Genomic DNA, 21,846 nt, shown 5'->3' with positions numbered 1-21,846 from the left:
AGTGGAAACCTCCCATTATGTCTTCATTATTAACAGCAAGGCAAGGTACTGCTACTTAGCCAGCGATAACAGAGGAGAGGGAGGAGAGAGCGAGGCGAGCGAGAGGCTTGTATAGAGAGAGAGAGAGAGAGAGAGAGAGAGGGATGAACTAAAAGAGGGAGAGAGAGAGACGTAGTGGGACGGAGAAAACGCAAGAAATATACTGAGAGAAAAAGAGGAAATCAGAGAGAGGTGAAGTACAAAAGACGGAGGGAGGAGAGGGAAAGGAGAGTGGCGACTTATGCACTAAAGAGAGAGAGAGAGAGAGAGAAGAAGAAATATAGCGAGAAAGAGAGGGGGAAGAAAGGAGAGCGGTAACCTACGCACGAAAGAAACGAGAGAGAGAAAGGGAGAGGGAGAGAGGGAGAGAGCGAGAGAGACTGACGCACAAATTGGCCTGGCAACCACAGGTAAGGTGAGTGGAAATTTTGCTCCTATCTTGCCTTGTTAGCTAAAAGTAGAGGAGAGTGGATGAGCGATGAAAAAGCAGAAGCATTTCACATTCAAACGCTTTGATGATGCGTCAGAAATTTTCAATCCCAGTTGTTACAGTCTTCAGCTTTAATGTCAGATGTCAGACTGAAGCCTGATTCCATGAAGCGAAGCTCCTTCTGAAACTCGTAAAATTCCTCACAATATTCTCCCTGTATGTCTTGTGCATAAGAGGGACTTTCACAGATGTGGCCTCTGACCCCCACTGAGTGGCGTGCAGATTGCTCAAATACAATTACATTTGGGTCCGTTACCAGATACCCGGAGATGGAAAGGAATTAGTCACTGATTAGTGGAAACAGAAAGCAAATAGGTTTATTATGTCGGATTTTCAGGTTAAGTCTTAATTCTGTGATTTTGACCTAAGGGAGTTTTGGCGTTTCTGTGCTTCATGCTGTCTGTAATTACTGAGAAAAAGCATTTTTCTGAAACAATGCTGATTCTGTTAGAGATCTGGACTGAGCCTCATGAAGGTTTCTGTGGGTTTACACTGTCAATGTGGGGTTTTCCTTTTTCTTCACACATCAAAAAAAGTGGATAAAGTGAATTTAGGTGTTTACTTTACCACAACGTGTGTTAATACTGTCAGAGAGCATGACAGTGCCTGGCCGTTTTTTTGCTCTAACTGGTGATCCTGTGCAGATCAATGGGCAGAGTAACACTGCCAGGGTGAGGGGGAGAGGAGCGCCGATTGATCAGCCGCTGATCATAACTGTCCGATCAGTTTCAAATGCCCGATCAAAAAATAAAGTTTAAATTGCCAGATCAGGAAAGCGGTCGAACCTATGCCATAAAACCTCTCAGACCATTTGTGTCAGTCAGCAGAACATTAGCAGCGCTGCATGTTGTTCATCTAGTATTGACAGTTCATTTCTGATCGCAGCCTTTGATCAGTGATCAGAACCAGTTTAACATACAGTACCAGACAGAAGGCAGAGCCGACGGCTACCTGTCATCAAAACACACACTAACATGTAATTACTATGTTTGGATGAAATTTAGCATTTATTTCCACATTTTATGGCAGCTATAAAAACAATCTGTTAAGCACACTGCTGGATTGGACTTTTACCATTTCTGCTTGCTGTTAGCAGAAAGTCTGGGTAAAATTAATAATTTCAATCAACGATCTGATCGGCAATCGGCCGATCACACTATTGAAAAATCGGCGGTTGGAAACGGCTCCAAAAAACCTGATCAGTGCGTCCCTGTAGCTACAGGTTCAGTTCCCTCCATCAATGCTAAAATACTTTATACTTTAATAATATTATACAGTGAATCGCATGTTGCGGATGTCCATTGTCTGGTGCTTTGTTTTTGTTTTGTCTGGTTATTTTATTTTGTTCTTTTTATTGTGTCTCTCTGTGTTCTGTTATAAATACTGTGAACACCTCAGATCTGTTCCACTGCAACCCAAATTTCCCCATGAGGACAATAAAGTTGCAAATCTATTCTGTTCTATTGTATACTCACGGAACCGCGAGGCGCTTTGGAGGAAAGCGTTCACAAATGGCATAAAGTCTGGGGAAAATGAAATGAAAATGCATAATTTCCGCTGGTGATCTGATCGGCCGATCACATTGCTGAAAAATCACCAGTCACAATCAGACCTGATCAGAAAAAACCTGATCAATGCATCGTCAGTTACGGGTTCAAATCCCTTTGCGGCCATCGATGATAAATTGTATAATAAATAATAAAACGCTCATGGTTTACAAACAAACAAAGGCATTAACAAAAGCATCTGGTTTATGCCAACAAAGTGCCTTTGTTGGCATAAACCAGATGCTTCCCAAATGGTGCTTTTATTTGTATTTTTCCATTACTTCTAGCTGATTTTCTTACCCAGAGTGACTTACAATGAGTGCAACAGTGGAATCGAAGCGTCAATTTTCAGATCACCAACATTACAGTAAGGAGGAGTGAAGCGGTCAGAGCCACAGCGCTCTGAGAATAGATATGAGATATTCCCTGGGATATTTATGCATAGCGGGGAAATGCTTACTTACTGCCTAATATGCCTCTTTGTGAGGACGACTCATTATAGATCTAGAATAGTCAGTGTCTGTTGCTCAATATTTCTCCCAAGAGGCCGTTCTTCGCTGTGATGAATTCCCGTAATCCCAGTAAAAAATGTCTTTAAAGTGGTAATCCACAAAATCCTCTTTTTTTTAATTTAGTCTCCAAATGTATTTTTTTCAAGTGGTAATTAATGAGATTCTTGTTTGTTTGGTATTTTTTTTATTTGTCTCCATCTTTGTCCCTCAGCCTCACTGTGGTGTTTCTGCACTGCACTTCCCACAGATCACCTGTCAATCAAGCAGTGTGGGCGGAGCTTGGATTTCCTGTTGCTGCAGTTTGAGTTTGTCTTTTCTCTGTCTGTTCAGTCATGGTGGCTATCGCTGCTCATGCTAACTACCCAGCTCTTCTTCTGTAAAAAAAATAAAAAATAAAAATAACAAAGGAGGAAAGATGGCCAACAAGCTCCCTGGTTACTGCAGGAGTTGGCATCACCAGGCGCTACCTGGCTGTACTTTATGGGAATCATCAGGTTACTTGGCTAAAAGTCGAATATCTCATTTTGGAATGAAGCTCCTCATGTGGCTTCCAGTTGTTCTTCTCTTTTGAAAGTTTCGTCCAACTCGAACACCTGTTTGTTTGAAACCCTGAAGTGTGAGAAATTAAATATCAACCTTTTGGAAAATGTGACACCTGCTCTGATGTGCCTGAAAGTATAAAACCCACCGCTGAATATAGTTATTGAAATCATTAGCATGAGATTACCACATCAGGAAAAGAAGATTTTTTGGAGGAGTTTTAGAATGAATCTCTCCTTCTAAATCCCTTGTAGATTAGAATAATTTATGTCTACCCGTAGCACTCTTACCAGATAAAAGGCGAGCAGTGCGGAGCGACCCCAGATGTCAGTTACAGACGTGACACAGACAGGAACTACTACAGACTGTCTGATTTATCCTCCTGAAGCCACCACTCCCAGAACCTGCCAGAAACCTCTTGTCGTTCCTTCAAAGAGGCCGAGAGTGATGGAGCGATAACACATCCTCAGATCTGCTCTTCCTGGGTCTGAGCTGCTCATGACTGTCTAGAAAAGGAAGAAAGCTCTGACTCACTCTGGTGTTAACAGGATTATTGTCGGGGCATCATTGATCTCTTTACGATCGGCTGCTTGGTTTGCTGATGTTGGAGATCAAGGAGCCGAGATTTATTCTGCAGTGCTGAGCGGTAAGACAAAAGAGAAAAGCCAGTTTCCTATACGGTGATCAGTGTTGGGTAACCCTGCGTTACTTAAACCTGAACCCCCTTCAACATTTTGTCTTCTCTCCTTTGAATTTTTTTTTTGTCCAAACCCCTGTGTGTGTTTCCCTCATCTGTCTCTTCAGGACATGCAGCAGCTTTACGTCGGCCGTTCGCTAAAGCAGCAAAACAAAAGCCGGAGGCTGAGGGAGAGACGCAGACTTTCAGCAGCTGGAAGTTTTCCCGTCACTTTGAATCGATCTCGGTCGAGGACGCGGAGAACATTCTGGTCCGTTGTGAACTTTCCACAGAGAAAAACACAACATCCAGTTTATCAAAGCATCTGATACAGAAACACAGCGATGAGAAACTCAGGGAGAAACAAGGAGCCGCCGCTGCCAACAAAACGCAGAGCAACGGAACGAGGAATGGAACTAATTACTGCTGCTGCTGAGGAATTATAAAGTAATGAGATTACTTTTTAAATGAGGAATAAGTAAAGAGTAATTGATTACATTTTCCGAGTAACTTGCCCAACACTGACGGTGATCAATAACATATCACATTGCATTATATAATCACATTACTGTTGCACTTATTGTAAGTCACTTTGGATAAGAGCGTCAGATGAGCAATTCTGTTGCTGCAGTTTGAGTTTCTCTCTTCTTTGTCTGTTCAGCCGTTCGTAACGTAAAACGTATCACTTCCTGTGCAGAAGAGGATTTTTCCCAGGAAAGAGCGACCAGACACCGGCTGTTTAGAACAGACAGTGGAGGAGATTTATGAACTGGATATAGATTGGATCACTGTTCAGTTGGAGCAAGAAACAAGTAGCAAAACAAACATTTATTTAGATGAAAATGTCAAGGATTATTGCTTTAACCATTTTTTATCCCCTGGGATCCAAACGGGGTCATCCCTATGTTCCCTCATCCCTATGTTCCCTCATGAATTTTTTTCCCCATCCAAATTAGGCCCTATGTTCCCTCAGCCCCATGTTCCCTCAGCAACAGAGGGTTAGGGTTAGGGTTAGGGGGCGAAAGGGGCGAAAACATTACCTCATTGGCGGAGGTACTGATCTGAGGGAACATAGGGCTGAGGGAACATGAAGGAACATAGGGATGAGGGAACATAGAGCTGAAGGAACATAGGACTGAGGGAACATAGGGTTGAGGGAACATAGGGTTGAGGGAACATAGGGCTGAAGGAACATAGGACTGAGGGAACATAGGGCTGAGGGAACACAGGACTGAGGGAACATAGGGCTGAAGGAACATAGGACTGAGGGAACATAGGGCTGAGGGAACATAGGGCTGAGGGAACATAGAGCTGAGGGAACATAGAGCTGAGGGAACATAGGACTGAGGGAACATAGAGCTGAGGGAACATAGAGCTGAGGGAACATAGAGCTGAGGGAACATAGGACTGAGGGAACATAGAGCTGAGGGAACATAAAGCTGAGGGAACATAGGGCTGAGGGAACATGAGGGAACATAGAGCTGAAGGAACATAGAGCTGAGGGAACATAGGACTGAGGGAACATAGAGCTGAGGGAACATAGGACTGAGGGAACATAGGGCTGAGGGAACATGAGGGAACATAGAGCTGAGGGAACATAGAGCTGAGGGAACATAGGGCTGAGGGAACATGAGGGAACATAGAGCTGAAGGAACATAGAGCTGAGGGAACATAGGGCTGAGGGAACATAGGGCTGAGGGAACATAGAGCTGAGGGAACATAGGACTGAGGGAACATAGAGCTGAGGGAACATAGGGCTGAGGGAACATAGAGCTGAGGGAACATAGGACTGAGGGAACATAGAGCTGAGGGAACATAGGACTGAGGGAACATAGGGCTGAGGGAACAGGGCTGAGGGAACATGAGGGAACATAGAGCTGAGGGAACATAGAGCTGAGGGAACATAGAGCTGAAGGAACATAGACACGCTCCCATTCAAACTGGTGATCTTCCAATCACAGGGCTGCTAGTCTTGTGTTGTTGTTCTTGTTTGTCTTGTTGTTCTTCATGATCTTGATCATGTCAAGTACAAAATCATTTTAAGAATCTTTCTTCCGAGGACGAGCAGGGAGAGAGAGCAGCTTCAAGACAAACGAAACAAGCTGCAGAAAACAACGTAGATGTGAAAATTTATGTTACCATGTTGACAAGCTCTCTGGGGCTTTTATCTTTGATTTATACGTTTGTTTATAATTTGTTTCATTTCTTTCCATGATTCCAATTTAAACTAGCAGCTTGATTTGTGTGTGTGTTTGAAGTCAGATTATGAGGAGGAGGAATATCCGTTAGTTGTGTTGTAAATCATTTTCCCTGGCTCTTATTTCTTCACTTAGCCTTACACAGGATCCATCATTTCCATGTAAGCAGCCGTGCAATGCATTCTGGTAGAGCTGCGGTGCGTTTCGAGAGACAGGGCGTCACGTTGGCCGCTCCATATTTACATAAAGTTGAGGTCTAGGCTACTTTATGCAAATCAGGGGCGTCCAGCATGACGCGCCGCCTCTGGAAACTCCCGAAAACTCCCAAACTTTTAAACTAACCGTCGTTGATCTAAAATGAAGACAGATTCAGCAACTGCACGGCTTATTTCTCGCCTCAAATGTTTTCAGAAACACATTTCGGTGAACTATTTTCGCAATATAAGAGAAAGTTTGCAAACGAGCCGCCATGTTTTTCCAGTTTGAAATCCGGGGGGCAGACGGCCCAGCGAGTGACAGCGTTCATCCAATCAGGTGCAACAAGGAACCAATATCGAAGCACGCCTATCTAGCTTCCCATACTGGGAAGCAGCGCGATCCCTCACGTGAAATGATGCCCCTGTGAAAACGTACCATTAAACTCTCTGGGTCAGGGGGAGAGTTTGAAACATCTGTTTGCTGCTTCGACATCCTAACTAATGATGCAGAAACCGAAGCTTACTGTACTTAACGCACTGGATAAGCCTGTAATGTTAATGTCCCATATTTATAGAGGCATGTGAAGGATTAAATGTTTGTTTAAGACACCATGAAAAACATGCATGAGCGCAGTTAGGCTTAAAGTTATTGCTTTTTCAGGCAACCAATTAATTTTACAGGCAGTTTCAAAGGCTTCCGTCCAATCTGCCAATCACATGCTTCACATACGGTGTGTGTATGTGTGTGTGTGTGTGTGTGTGTGTGTATGTGTGTGTGTGTCAACGGAAAGAATGTGTAGGTTGTTGCTTTTGTAGTATCACCTTAACTTTTACTGTTGCTCTTTTATAGCTTTATAGACTATAGAACAAAATAAAAAGCCTGAGGGTGTTTGTCTATGAAAGAGAGAGAGAGAGAGAGAGAGAGAGACTACCAGGCATTATTAGCCCTCTGTTGAAGTAAATCTTCTCATTGGCTTTGCAGTGTAGTATCACCTTAACTTTTACTGTCGCTCTTTTATAGCTTTCAGAAAAACTAAAAAAAAACACACAAAAATAAAACAAAGACTATAGAACAAAATAAAAAGCCTGAGGGTGTTTGTCTATGAAAGAGAGAGAGAGAGAGAGAGAGAGAGACTACCAGGCATTATTAGCCCTCTGTCGAAGTAAATCTTCTCATTGGCTTTGCAGTGTTTTAGTATCAGCTGTGGAGGGAGAAACGCTCTTCCAAGTCTTTGCACGGTCTTTGCTTGTTTACAGTGAATTTTACAAAATCAAGTAGAATTCAGTCAGTAGAGCTCAAACTGAACGATCCTCCATCTGTCACAGCTGCAGCCTCTGTAGCGCTTTATCTTTGTTTATCCTTCATCTTCTGGGTTTGATTTTCTGACAAAATATCACTTGAAAGCAACGCTGTTTAGCATCCAAAGTCCCGGATGTCGGACTTTCTCACCAGCACATGAACGCAGCATAATAGTTATAATAGTTTCAATAATCGTCTAATGGTGGAAATCCCAAATCCAGATCATCATCAGAATCTAATCAACTTGGGCCGAGATTTCAGCCAAATCCGTTCAGAACATTTTGAAATATATATGTTTTTAAAAATAGATATATTTTTAAAAAAGAGACAGACAGTGAAAGCATTCACAAGATGATCATACTAAATCTACAGTATTCCTACAAACTGAATTTCATAAGAGTGTCTTTGTGTCTCTGTCTCTCTGGCCTCAAACTGCTGTCCAAAAAACACAGAGCAAGGCAACTCTAGCAATAAAAAGCATTTAATTGCCAGCTATTTAAAAACAGAACAATTAAATCTGGTACATTTGAACCTGCTGGCCTTCGTCAATATTTAAAAAAAAAAAATAAATAAGTCACTTGTAATATCTTCTTGTCATATTTGAAGGTGACAAAGACAATCCGACTAAAACTCCTGTTAAACAAGAGTTTAGTTTTACACAGGCTCATCACACTTTGACAGCCTTTTTTTTTTGTTATAAGTTAGTGAATACATGACGGAGGATGACAAAAAAATGTCAAATCATTTGAAGTTTTGCCACAGCTCCTCCTGCGGTCACAGCCGGCCTCGGCTTGGTAACATTTTCCCATCGTCTCCCAGTGAAAATGGGTGACATCTGGCTCGCTGCCCTCCGTCTGCCGCCTCAGTGGAAATGAATGCAACTTCAAAGAAGTTCATTCGGAGTCGGATGCTGGATTTACACACACACACACACACACACACACACACACACACACACACACACACACACAAATCTGCTGGTTAACTCCTTCTGGCGCAGATGAAGAGCTGCTTATTTGTGTGGTGATGAAACACAGACGCAGAGAGATTCAAAAAGAACAGTGATGAAACATGGAGATAAACCAGATTATCCTCCACCAACACTATGCAGTTGTCAATATATTCCAGTTCCACGTGTCGGATTTCTAAACGAAAGTTCAGGAAGTGGAGGAGATTCACACGACCGCGCATGTGCAACGTTTTTCTAAAACACCTGGCTGTAATGAAGATTTGCTCTAAATAACGGCGTCAATATCAATGTCTTTTCCACTCACTGTGCGATCGTTGGCTTCAGGAGACTTGGATTATACTGCAAGAGCTGTATGGAGTCATTTTATGGATATTTTCTGTTCTTTTTCTGCTCTTTTCGGAGCTCTAAAGATCGGTCCCCATAGACTTCAGTAGTTTTGGAGAACGCTGTCATGCTGGAAAGCTCCTGGACGGTTTTACGGACTAACAGACTTCACCTGTGGTTCAGCTGGCATCAGATAATGACTGAATTTTCATTTTTGGGTGAACTATTCTTTTAATAATTTCTTCCACGCCACATTACCAACTTGTTTCACATTTTCCTGACTGGACCTGAAATGGGACATCAGATCTGTCTGTTCACATTCTACACACTTTTAATCATTTTATCTGATTATCTCAACACCACACGACCAATCAGCTCTCTGTCTGTTCTGTTTCCATCAGCGCTGCTCTTCAACCACTGGACCAAGTTTTGTAAAAATTGGCAGGTTGGTTCTGTCAGGAACCAACCTGCCAAAATTGAGCCCTCCAGTGCCTCCATGTTGTTTGATTGGACCAATAATGGAGGGTTTGGCTCTTCTTCTGTCTGCTGATTGGTCACAAAGTCTGATGATGTTACGTGAATCTGTTTGTCCGTTATATGCCTTTTTGTAAGAAGCCACGCCCCCCTTTGGCCAATTGGTATGACAAATCAGTTCGTCCTTGCCCCGTGACCGTTCGTGCAAATCCATTGATAATTTTTTGAGAAATCCTGCTAACAGACAAATAAACAAACAAACAAACAAACAGATGGAATGGGAAGTGCAAATGAGTGATTTCTGCAGGTAGATGGTAACGTTAAGTCCACTGAGACGCACTTCAAGCAGACTATAAGCCAATTAAGAACATATATATAAACTTTAATTGTGACATAATCATCAGAACAAACATCATCAGTCAAACATTCAATTTAATATTGTGTCATTAGTATTCAGTTCAATAGTATTTTTTGCTCAGAAGCTTGCTGAAAACCCATAATGTTCAGTATTTAATTTTCTTTAAAAAATCTATATTTCATTCATGGAATTTATAACTTTACTGACTATGATGGGTTTTTTTTTATAATTATGATTATTTTCTTTATATATTTTCTTTCTATTTCTATTATTCTTTTATGAAGTTAGGTTAAAGCTAGTAGGTCGATTCACTGTGTGTGTGTGTGTGTGTGTGTGTGTGTGTGTGTGTGTGTGTGTCTGGTAGTTTGGTTGGTCTCGAGCTCAGTTAATTTATGTGTTACAGAAGTTGTCATATATTGCCATATGTTGCTGTGTGTGTGTGTGGGTGTGTGTGTGTGTGTGTGTGTGTGTGTGTATTGCTGTATTTCTATGCTTATGAAGACCAAATATCCTGACAAGGGTAGAAAGACGAGACGAGGAAAATCCTGCAAAGTGAGGACATTTTGCTGCTAGGACAGGTTAGGGAATGAATGTAGTCAATGAAGGTCGGCACAAGTATAGTAATGCAAATGTGTGTGTGTGTGTGTGTGTGTGTGTGTGTGTGTGTGTGTGTGTGTTGGTCAGCCATGTTGAATGAATTTACCGGTCTCTAAATTACAGAAAGCTACTGGTCTGTGTGTCTGGACTGCAGAACTGGCTCCAGGTGTTATGAATGGCCGGATTAGAAAAATGAAGACAGTGAAATATTGCGGTGTGTGTTGTGAGTCAGCCAGCAGCTGCGTCTTCATCATGCAGGAACACTGCAGGACTGTCTGGTGGTTCAAGTCTAAATCTCCATCAAGCAGCTAGAAACAGAGAGCGAGCTGAAAAAGTGTGTGAGCTGTGTGTAAGTCGAGTGTGTTTACGCAGTATAGCTGTGTGTCTATTCAAGTTGTGTGTGTGTGTATGTGGAAGATGTGCGTGTATGTAATGTGTGTAAGTAGAGTGTGTAAGTTGTGTGGATGTAAGTTGTGAGCGAAATGCCACAAGTGTGTGTGCGTGTGTGTGTGTGTGTGTGTGTGTAACAGAGAGCTCACAGGTTCGATCCCCTGCCCTCCGTTTATAATTCCTGTTAAAAAGTAACCAAATTAAAATATTCTTCTGTTAAAATACAGATAATTAAAACACTGTGTGTGTTTTTTAAAGCCTTTATTTCTGTATGTCAGTGGTGGGAAAAGTCCTCAAATCCTTTACTTAAGTAGAAGTAGCAATAATGGAAAAATACTCGATTCAAAATAAAAGTTCTGCATTCAAAAGTTTACTGAAGTAAAAGTATAGAAGTATTAGCAGTAAAATGTACTGAAGTATGACAAGTCATAGTATAGTATAAGTACAGTTTAGTACAGTTTAAGTAAAACAATAATATTATGAAGATCTATTTCTGTTTGAAGCAGTTTTTTTAAAACATTTGTTTTTATCAAATTAATCTATTAATGCAGGTTTGTCTGTTCTCTGTACTCATTTTTAAGCCATTGTTTTTTTGTTTTTTTTAAGTAAATCCATATTAATCTTATTTCAGATTAATCTAAAAATTTGGGTGCGTTTCTGCTTTGATACATTTTTTTAAGCTGTCAATTTCTTTTAAAGTATCTTTTGAAAATTTTAAAGCCATTATACTGTTTTTTAAAAATTAATCTAATCACACAGGTCTGCCTCTGATATTCACTTAGCTATTTTTTAATCCATTAATATTTTATTTTCCAAATTAATCTAACACTGCAGGTTTGTCTCTGTTTCATTGAACCGTTGCTTTTCAAGTCAAATCAATTTTATTTGTATAGCACATTTCATACACAGGTAAGTTCAGTGTGCTTCACATAAAAAGGCAAAATAGTAACAATAAACAGATAAGGAGATAGAATACACACATATATAAAATAACCTTTCAGCCACACATACAACACACACACACATACATAAAATACAGCTTTTTATAACCCCTGTCCTATTCATCTACAGCAGACGCACACAAAGGCAAACACACACTAACTACCAAAAGCCTGAGGAAAAAAGCAATGTTTTAAGACTGCTTTTAAAAGAGTTGTAAGCAGATCTCAGGTCAGCAGGTAGTTTGTTCCAGAGAACAGCACCATAGTGACTAAATGCACCTTCACCTGATTTAGATTTAGCTCTAGGTACGTTTAGGAGACACATGCCTGATGACCTGAGGGATCTGATTGGTTTTCAAGCCGTTCATTTCTCTCTGAAAAACAAACACCAAGAAAATAATGCAGGTCTGCCTCTTGTTTTACTCATTTTTGTGGTTCATTCTTTACAAGCTAAAACAGACATTGAGAAAATAATGCGGGCCTGTGTGTTCAGAGAGCCGGCGGCCCCTGCAGCAGAGCAGATCAGTTTAAAAGGAACTGATAGCGTTTATTGGCGACTTCCATGGTGATGGAAATTACTGGAAATCATTTGAAAATGAGAACCAGGCCGCCGGGACGCTCTGATGTTCCTCTTCCTCCAGTGAAACCCCCGTTCCCTAGAAAGTCTCCTCCAAAAACAAAGTCATAGTCACAGGAGAGTGTGTGTGTGTGTGTGTGTGTGCGCGTGTGTGTGGAGGATTTTTGGTGTAATTTCTACCATGCGGTCCAGTCGTGATCTTGAAATCTCAAATGTTTGGTCTTCGTTTGGACAGAAAATCTTCAATAGGAATGTTTTCTTCATCAATTTGCGGACTTCAATTTTGTTTTTTGTTTTTTTTTTGTCTGTCGTTCGTTTTGAGGTGTTTTAATAAGCTCCTTTCATATGTACAGCATGTATATGTATTTCTTTTTTTTATTACTGATGTCCAAGGCTCCAACAGAGACCATTTTATATTTTTATTTCTATCCTATTTTTTCTTATATTCTGTTTTATAATTCTCAAATGTTTATATTTCTATTTTTTTATTCGTATAATTCTGTGTTGTGTGTTAACCTACAGGAGCAACACACCAGGTCCAAACTGGTCCAAAAAACTAATTCTGATTTTTAAGCCTCTTGTCTCCTCTGCACCCATTAATTCTTTATTTTACATTAATTATCTACTTTCATTTCATTTAATTTCAGTTATTTATCATATTTTACATCCATCCATACATCTGATTTTTTTTTTATATGGCTTTGTGTCTTTGTTTTATCACCGTACAAATACACTAAACCAAACTAAACTAAACTGTGTGAAAATAGATGATCATTCTTCTGTAAAAAAAAAACAATTAAAAAAACTGCAAAAAACAATATAGTTAATATACAGTGAAATTGTGTTATAATGCACAAATCAGTCGAATTGCACTTATTTGGTGTTTTTGTCAATTTACTTAAAACTTGGGTGTTGAAGCGTTGATGATGGGTAGGGAAAACTAGTTTGTGTTAGTGTGTGTGTCAGTATGTGTGTGAATGTGTGTGAGTGTGTGTGTGTGTGTGCACAAGATTGTTCATGTGTAATGTTTTAGATTTATACTTAGACAAAATAGATTTTGATTAGACTTTATTGTTCCTTAAGGGGAAATTCTTTTTGTGGTACAACCTCAAAAACACACAAGAAGCATAAAGAATGTGTGTGTGTGTGGGGGGGGGGAACATATTGTGTGTGTGTGTGTGGGGGGGGGGGGGGGGGGGGGGGGGTGAGGGGGGGTTAGGGGGGGTAACTCACAGCTGTAACTATTACTGAAGTTGCGTAACGTCGCTGTGGGGTGAAAACCTGGTAAGTCCTATTAAAGGATTAGATGTTCCTCTCTGCCACCCTCCCTCTAATAAAACGTTTCAAAAGTCAGACATGCCTGGTGGTCAAGTTTAAAACAAAGCTGCTTTTCTTCCAGCGATATAACAGCTTGATATTTCCAGCAAGGAAGTCAAGAGCTATTAATGTTTCAAATTGTTTCATCAAGTTAGGTTCAGAGTCAGCTGTCTAATTGTTAGCTATCGGCTAAGTATTAATCTCCCTTTGCTTTTTTATTGTGCTACAAAATTACTTAAAAATACATTTATTTGGCATTTTTGAACTGGACTGAAACCTAAGCAAAGTGCTCTTTTCTGTCAAACAGTTACTTCGACATACATTCATTTTTTTTTGGTACTTTTGGCCTAAAATCTACGCAAAGGACCATTTTCTATCAAAGAGGACTAGAAGTTCAACAAGTTTATACAAAAGTAAAACGTTTCCAGTGACGGGAAATTCTATCTTGTGAAAGTTTTCACCCTGTTCGGACCTCGCTTGGACTAAACCGTCTCACTGGCAAAAACATTTCAGAACGTAATCATTCTGAGATTAAAGTCAGAGAGTCGGATCAGAATTTTTCACATGTGGCCCAAATCCTCTTCCATAGGGAACAAGACGTTTTGGATGTTATTTTCTTTCCACAATTGCTCTAATTGTATCTGGCCTTCTAGTAAATCTCTTCAGTACATATTAAACAGGCTTTTGGGTGAAGGGAGTTTTCTGTCGGTGTTACTCATGGATGATGTTTCAGTCCAGGTCCCGAAGAAAAAACAAACCACCATCCTTCCATCCTTCCAAGTACAGCGGCTGAACTTTTCACTGGGTTTTTTTTCCTGTCTAATTTCTTCAAGAGAAAGTACGCTGATACTTTGCCGTCTGTAACGTTTGAGTGTGTGTGTGTGTGTGTGTGTGTTATTTCAAGATTTGTTTAAAGATTTAATTTGTTATATTTCTGTTTTAAAGGAAATTACGGCTTGTAGAGTAAAATGAAATAGGGAAGACAAGGAGAGAGGGAGAGGAGAGAGAGAGAAATACTGAAACCTCATTTCCCGTAGTCGTCAGTTGTAACCAGAGAGAGAGAGATGGCAGTTTGACTGTTCATACTGTGAAGCTCATATCTGATGCCGATATGAACTGACAGCGACGTGCAGAGCGACAACAACAAAAGACGTCACTTCGGTTTTTGTAGTTTCACATTTAGCTTACGGTTTGTGCCTTCTGAGTTTTGACTGAACTGAGGCGTTTCCCCGAATATCAATCTGTCTTTCTCTCTGTCTCTCTCTCTCGGTCTCGTTCTCTAACGCTGCTCAGCCATCCCAGGCGAATAATGATGTAAGATTTACTTCAAATACTTTCAAATTCAACCTTTATTTATTTCTCAAAGAAATCATTGAGGGTTTGTGTTTCTGAAATGACCAAAGTTTACGAGAGTATTCATTTTTATTTATGTTTTCGGGTTGTCCGTCCGTCCGTCCCATTCTCGTGAACGCGATATCTCTGGAGGGGATTTCATTACATCTGGCACAAACGTCCACTTGGACTCAAGGATGAACTGATTAGAATTTGGTGGTCAAAGCTCAAAGGTCAAGGTCACTGTGACCTCACAAACGACGTTTTTGGCCATAACTCAAGAATTCATACGCTAATTATGGCAAAATTTCACACAAATGTCTAATAGGATAAAATGATGACGTGATGACATTTTATATCCAAAAGTTCAAAGGTCAACTTCACTGTGACATCATAATGTTTTGCTTACCACTGTAGCTGAGAAAACCATCTTGGGTCATTCTACAGAAACGGTGGAAGTGCTGTCACTTACTTCTGCAGACACCAAAATCCTTTAAGTTGACCTAATAATCACATTAATTATATATGTTCAATAAATAAAGACTGTCCTTGCAATGATAAAACAAAGTTTACTGGCGGAGGCATACAACCGCGAGGCGGTTATTTCTAGTTAGGATGTGTTGTTAACTCGAGGACCTTGGACCCGTTTGTGCGGGTTTGGTAGAGTCTGAGGTTCCGGTCTAACATTGACACAATAGAAGGAGGTGATTTTCCAATAAGGGTTTTATAGATGGATAAATACCAGTAAGCCATAAAGACCACCCAACCTTCCCATACAGGATGCAATGATGAGTACCACAGCTATGGCCAGTGATACACCAGTGAGTACACGTCTCATGTAGGTCGCACGCCGCGGGATGTGGTTCAGATCAGAATTGAAAAAATGCGACTCCATGAAGCTTTTTGCTTGTTAACTCTGATCAGAAAACATCAGATCTGAGTCACATGTAAGAGAAAAACAGCAGAATTGGGAAACTTTCAGCTGCAGCGTGAACGGAGCCTGAGCTGAACGTCTTTCTTGATTGATGGATTATTAAAGAAGCAAAAATTCCCGATAGACTCAAACACAACGGAGCTGTAATTTCTGTGTGTAACCTGATTTTTCTCCGGGGAACTTTATTAGATCATATTTTCTGCTTCATACCCTGTTCTAAACCAGCTACAGTAAGACTATATACTATTCACATTTTGTCCAGACAGCTTTGTGAACAGCTTTATGCTACTCGTTAAATCCCCCACTGAGTTTACTGCCATTGTTTCACCTCTATACGTCTTTGAAATGGTTAAATTTACTGAAGTGCGGTTTCAACCCCGTCAAGAGCAGCAGCCGCTCCGATCCCCTGTTGACTCCTTAAACGCACGCGGAGCGGAGTGCGGCCGGTGTGTCAAGGTGCCTCGAGGTGCCGCTTGACGCGTTCAGCCGGTCTGACGTGCCCGCTGGATGCTTCCACCGCTTTTCTGCCTTAAAAAACATACTTGATGCCGACCTGCTGAAGCTGTCAGGGCTGAAATACCGAGGTCGTAGATGTTTTTCATCTCGGTGTCCTTCTGTATAAATTCTGTTCCGGCTCTAACAGCCAAAGGGCGACCGGTACGTTGCTGCAAACCCTGAGGCTTGTTTTCTTATCTCATAGTTACAGCAGCTTGTTTTTTACTGAGTTACTGAGAGATTTTTCCAGTGCGTTCGCTGATGAGGACTCAAGGTTTTTCGAAACTCCAATATGGCAAACATTAACAGTCCTGGAGGCAGATATGTAGAGAAAGCATAGCTGGACACGTGCACTAAATTCATAACATTCAACATGTGGCTGGTTTTTTAATTTTATGCGGTTATTTGTTTAGGCCAATTAGGTGTCATTCTGGAACACAGTGGTGAGATGCATCTTTACTCCAGAATTGATCCAAATCTGATCAGCTGTGTCTGAGATATCACACATGACAACAGACAGACAACATGTACACAAAAACATATTCACATAATAAATTACCTGCCCTGCCTAACCATCATCCCCAAACCCAACACACACACACACACACACACACTGTTTGATTTTACATACATATGCCTACACACACACACAAACACACAAAATCATTCATGTATATTAAAACATTTAGAAAATTGCACGCATTCTCTCTCTCTGTCTGTCTCTCCCTCTCACACACACACACACACACACACACACTTGCATTTAAAACCCCCAAACCCTTAATACTTAATTTCCTGGCGGCCTAAATTTCTTCCTTATGGAAAGACACATAACTTCATGTTATTTGGGCATGAGAGAAAATCATTTCAGTTCAATGTAGTGTTCGACCGGTTGGGTTTTTGAAGGCCGGTGCTCATATTTCTGGATTTAGGCTGCCGATGTTTCGTGCCAATATTCAATGTCTTTAATTTCCTCCAGAGTTTTCTTCTTGTCTGGGTGGAAAAGCCTCTGAAACAACATTTAGACCATCATGGGACACTAAAACTCCACTCCAACCCAGAATAATGATTATAATAATAATAATAATAATAATTATAATAATAATGATCTGACCGGCACCAATGAGGCATGTAGGTCATCCATCAAGTCAGCATTACAGAAGATACATTAGACTACAGTTAGTTATATCAGTCTTATTTTATTAAAAATCAGATATCATCCAGTCGGTGTTGTGATATGATGGATTTGATGCAGTTTGATTGATTACATGCTTATTGTAGAATTGATCAATATTACAGTTTTCTATGGGGAACCATAATCTCAACTGATTCAAATTCTAATTTTGATCAGATTCCACTCAAGTATGCCTGAATATGATTTATTGTTGTTGTTATTCTCCGGGGAGTTTTAGTGTCCCATGATGCTCTAAATGTTTCAGAGGCTTTTCCACCCTGATAAGAATAAAAGATTGCGGGGAACACTGTGTCAATTTTAGAAATATTTTGACATGAAAATGGTCAAAATATAAAGGTATTGAATATTGGCATAGAAATATAATAGGCAGCTTCAGCCCAAAAATGTAAGTATGGGCCTTGAAAACCCTAACCCCCCCCCCCCACACACACACACACACACACACACCCCTCTCCATGCCTCTGTCTCACAGCCTCAAACACACAAACTAACTGGACCGAGTCTGATTTGAGCGCAGCAGGTCTGACTTAAGCGTGACATCACCTTCATGATGTCAGACAGGCAGCAGCTCCCTGTGTTGTTTTATACAGCGGTGCTGCTTGGACGTCTTTTTAGTCTTAATTCCCGGTTCAGCTCGTTCTGCCGCTAATGTTGTTCTTTGGAAACTTTATCGCAATAGAAACATTAATGCTAAACATTAGCCTCGCATATCTTTGTGTCTGAGAGGGAAGTTTGGATCGGTCGTGTAATATTCACCACACGGAGATAATATCTGACTCATATGTTTGACATTACAGTGGATTACAGTGTAACTGATGTAAGGCAGATAGACAGGTGGGAGTGTGGACTCAGGTAATTGGCCTTCACAGTTCAATCACAGAGTCAGCCATCGGTGGAGAGTCCGGCTTTCTCTGACCGCAGCGCTGCTCACTGCTGGATTTCATTCTTCAGTTTGGATCAGTCGCTTCCTGTATGGAGGAGACCAGTGACCGAACTGACAGCAGAGTTTAATTCGGCCTAATTGGACAAATCTCAATTAGCGGGGGGAATGTGAGAAGACTAATTTTTACATAATTCGTCTCCACAGCACATAAATCTGCATTTCAGAGTCTGTGCTCATTTTGTGACTTTTTATGAGATCATGTGTTAAGTCATTAAGTCCCGAAATCCATATCAAAATTTACTGTCACATTTACCTGAAACAATAATTGCCCAAACTTAAATTCCACACCTGCAAAAAACAGCTTTGCTTGCTCAGTCTAGTTAATAAAATATTTGCTGGTAAAAAATATTTTTTGGCACACAAAGATCAGCCACCGTTAGAGGAACTGGCTTGTCGGTGGAAGGTACTGAACTGTATGTCTTCACTTTATAACAGCTGATTTTTGTCTTGTTACTTTTATTTGACAGCATTTTGTGTCTTTGTAAAGAAAAATGATGGATACATCTCTTTGTATTCCAGAGAAAGATGCACGCCTGCCTGCTGCTCGGCTGCTTGACCCTCGCCACTACAGGCTACTTCCTGGTCTCCGCCCACATGATCCCTGAAGACAGGCTCTCCACCAATAAGAGCACTACGTCTAACCCCCTGTCTTTAAGCCTTTCTGTAAACTCGCCGCCCGTTGTCATTGTAGGTAAGTTTGCATTTGTAAGAGAATTCAGTGATTATGTGTTGCTTCACTTTGTTTTAAAAGCCCCAATACAGAATTCATTTTACCTTTTAAATTTCTCCAATGTTTGACTTCAAATAATTGCTAATAAACAGAACTGAAGCATAAACCTGAATACATTCTAGTTTCAGTTAATGTCCGAGGTTGACTTTTTATGAAATCCGTCCAATTGACTGCAATGGAAAGTGTGATATCAAAGTGAAATATCATTATCACTATTGTTGTTTATCATCACGTATGCTGATGACAGTATGTTGTATTTGCTGTGTAAGTTGTAGGGATATATGTATTTATTTTAACATATTCTCTTTTTCAGAGTTACCTAAATCAGTGAAGAAGAACAAAAAAGTAAAGAAACAAAAAAAGGTAAGCTACATTAGAATTGCCTGTCTGTATTCAGTCCAGATGGTTGGTTTCATCATGGAAATGACGACCATTTATTTAACATGATGTCAAAATGCACACAATTTGCAAATCCTGTATACACAGTATGCTGTAGATTCTGTAAATTATATTTTCTTCATACTCATATTTTCTCCTTTGTTATATATTGCAATTATCTTGATATTTGTATAAATTTCTTATTGCATAGATTTAATGGTTTTTTTTTCAACTATTTTCATATCATACATATTTTTTCATTCATTTTTCCTTTATCTCAGTTTGCTCTACTGGTTATTTTGCACACCCTGCATACATAATTCATATATTTTAATACTTTTCAGTTGTAATTTCTACTTTCTAATGTTCTAATTAGTTGTGTGAATATGTGTGTATTTGATACCCCTCCATTTGATTTATTCTCAATTATATCCTGTTTTTTATCCTGTAATGAGACAATTTCTCCACAGGGAACACATCATCATGACTTTTATTATCCATAACTGTTGATAAAGTATTTATCTATCCATTTCCCCGCTTCTCCCCAGCAGAACAAGTTCAGTGTGAAGAAGCAGCGTCCTCCTCCTCCTCCTAACTGCGTTCCTCTATGGGGAAGCTGTAAATCTCTGGGGAACGTGTGCTGTGAATTCTGCGCCTTCTGCCAGTGTCGGCTCTTTAAAACCGTCTGTTTCTGCCGAATGGGCAACCCTCGCTGCTGAAACCAGCCGCAGCAGCAAGCCGGCCCCGCTCCACGCCGAGAACACCTTTTCCCCTTTTTACATGACAATTTGACCGAATTGAATGTGTCGAAAAGACATAATTCTATGGTTTTCGTGTAGCTGTATATGAGGGCAGTAAAAATGTAATGGATTATTTCTATTTCCCCACCCGCCCATCTGGTTTCCAGCTCTGCTCCAGAGAGGAGAATGGAGCGGAGAGAGATGGGAGGGTTTAAATTCTGCTGGAAACCAAAAGCCTCGCATCCCATAAATCCATACCAGGAGTCCCCATCAACATTTTTGGAGATTTTCTTTTTTTTTAAGGAACATAACTTTTTCTTGCCCTACGCTACATCAAACCAATATCTGGACTTGACTGCGCTTCTGCATTTCCCAAGAATCGACAGCGCTGGGTGGCCTTTTGTTTTTCTGTTTTCTCTTCCCTGGACCCTCAATGTTTCAGGACATTAAAGATTTTATTCCATAATGCTGTATATCCATTTTGGAGAAATATGTTACCTGATGTCAACTGTTCAATATTTGCCACACATAATTACATCCTGCAGAATGTTACTATTTTTACGGATCGAAAGCAAGATAGTTAAATAATATTTAATCATGAATTTTACTTCCATGCCAGTAATTATCCTGTTGTCTCAGTTTTTAAGTAGTGGAGATTTCATTTTCGAATGGAACGATTCAGTTAGAGAAGCTACAGGCTGAGGAATGTCATAAATCCAGATACGAAGCCAAATGTTTGGGGGTTTGGAAACATTTATAAAGTGTGAACCGAGATGAAGGGGTAATTTACAGCGAGCCGCTCATTATCGCAGTTTTCCCTGACAGGTTGATTTAAGACACCCATGCAAAGCAGTGGGTGCTGTAAATTATCCCACACATTACACAGCTACTTACCAAAGATATTAATCATTTGACACAAATTAAGACTATTGATTTTAAATGTTTTCATTGCAAGCTAAAGTAATTTACAAGCTTCTGCTTAAAAAACGAGTCCAGCGGGACTGTCTGCAGTAACCGAGTCTACAGTTAATTTGATTTAAAATCAACAAAAAGGACCGGACTTCTTGACTGCTAATAGTTTTGATTAAAACAGTAGTCTGTTATTCCGAAAAAAACAGACATCAGAGACAAAGCCGTGTAATGAACGATGTGAGAGATGAATCACTTCTTGGTTGAAGTGTTAGTTTGATGTGTGTCACCTGGACTCGACTCTGTCCCGGTTCTCATGTCGGGACGTTCTCCTGCAGCTTACAGGATGTAATGCATATATCAAAGCACTGCTATACAAACTGGGTTTTAAAACATCTCAGTTCTGAGCTGTGAGCACACAACAGAATCAATATGCAGTAGCAACCTTACATATAACATGGTTTTATTTTTTACATTTTTACAGCAGTACATGAATGTGCAGTATCATATTTTTATTAAGTGTCAAATGTATTATTTTGTGAAGGCTTGTAATAATAAAACTTCAATACTATTTTTTACATTAAAGTCTTTCTCTTTTATTCAAAATCTCCAGAATAGGAATCGATATCAGGCATTTCATATCTTATTGACTGTCTGATTTTTAACATTTTAAACGTTTTAAGTCTTTGGCAGTGATCCGATCTTCTCACAGCCAGCCAAGCCAAGCAAGATGAAACCACATG

General features: G+C 40.2%; 1 protein-coding gene across 1 annotated transcript; it reads left to right on the top strand.

The window, feature by feature from the left end:
• Positions 1 to 358: 358 nt before the first annotated feature.
• asip1 (agouti signaling protein 1) lies at positions 359 to 20,361 on the top strand. The gene is made up of 4 exons (XM_078283821.1): positions 359 to 454; positions 18,866 to 19,037; positions 19,390 to 19,439; positions 20,003 to 20,361. Exons 2-4 carry the CDS (start codon positions 18,872 to 18,874, stop codon positions 20,171 to 20,173), a joined length of 387 nt encoding a protein of 128 aa, XP_078139947.1. The 5' UTR covers positions 359 to 454; positions 18,866 to 18,871; the 3' UTR covers positions 20,174 to 20,361.
• The last annotated feature ends 1,485 nt before the right edge of the window (positions 20,362 to 21,846 follow it).

Source organism: Centroberyx gerrardi, chromosome 5, assembly GCF_048128805.1.
Source record: "Centroberyx gerrardi isolate f3 chromosome 5, fCenGer3.hap1.cur.20231027, whole genome shotgun sequence".
NCBI classification, from domain to species: Eukaryota; Metazoa; Chordata; class Actinopteri; order Beryciformes; family Berycidae; genus Centroberyx; species Centroberyx gerrardi.
The sequence above is the reverse complement of the archived record's forward strand: the minus strand, read 5'-3'. Positions and strand labels throughout refer to the sequence as shown.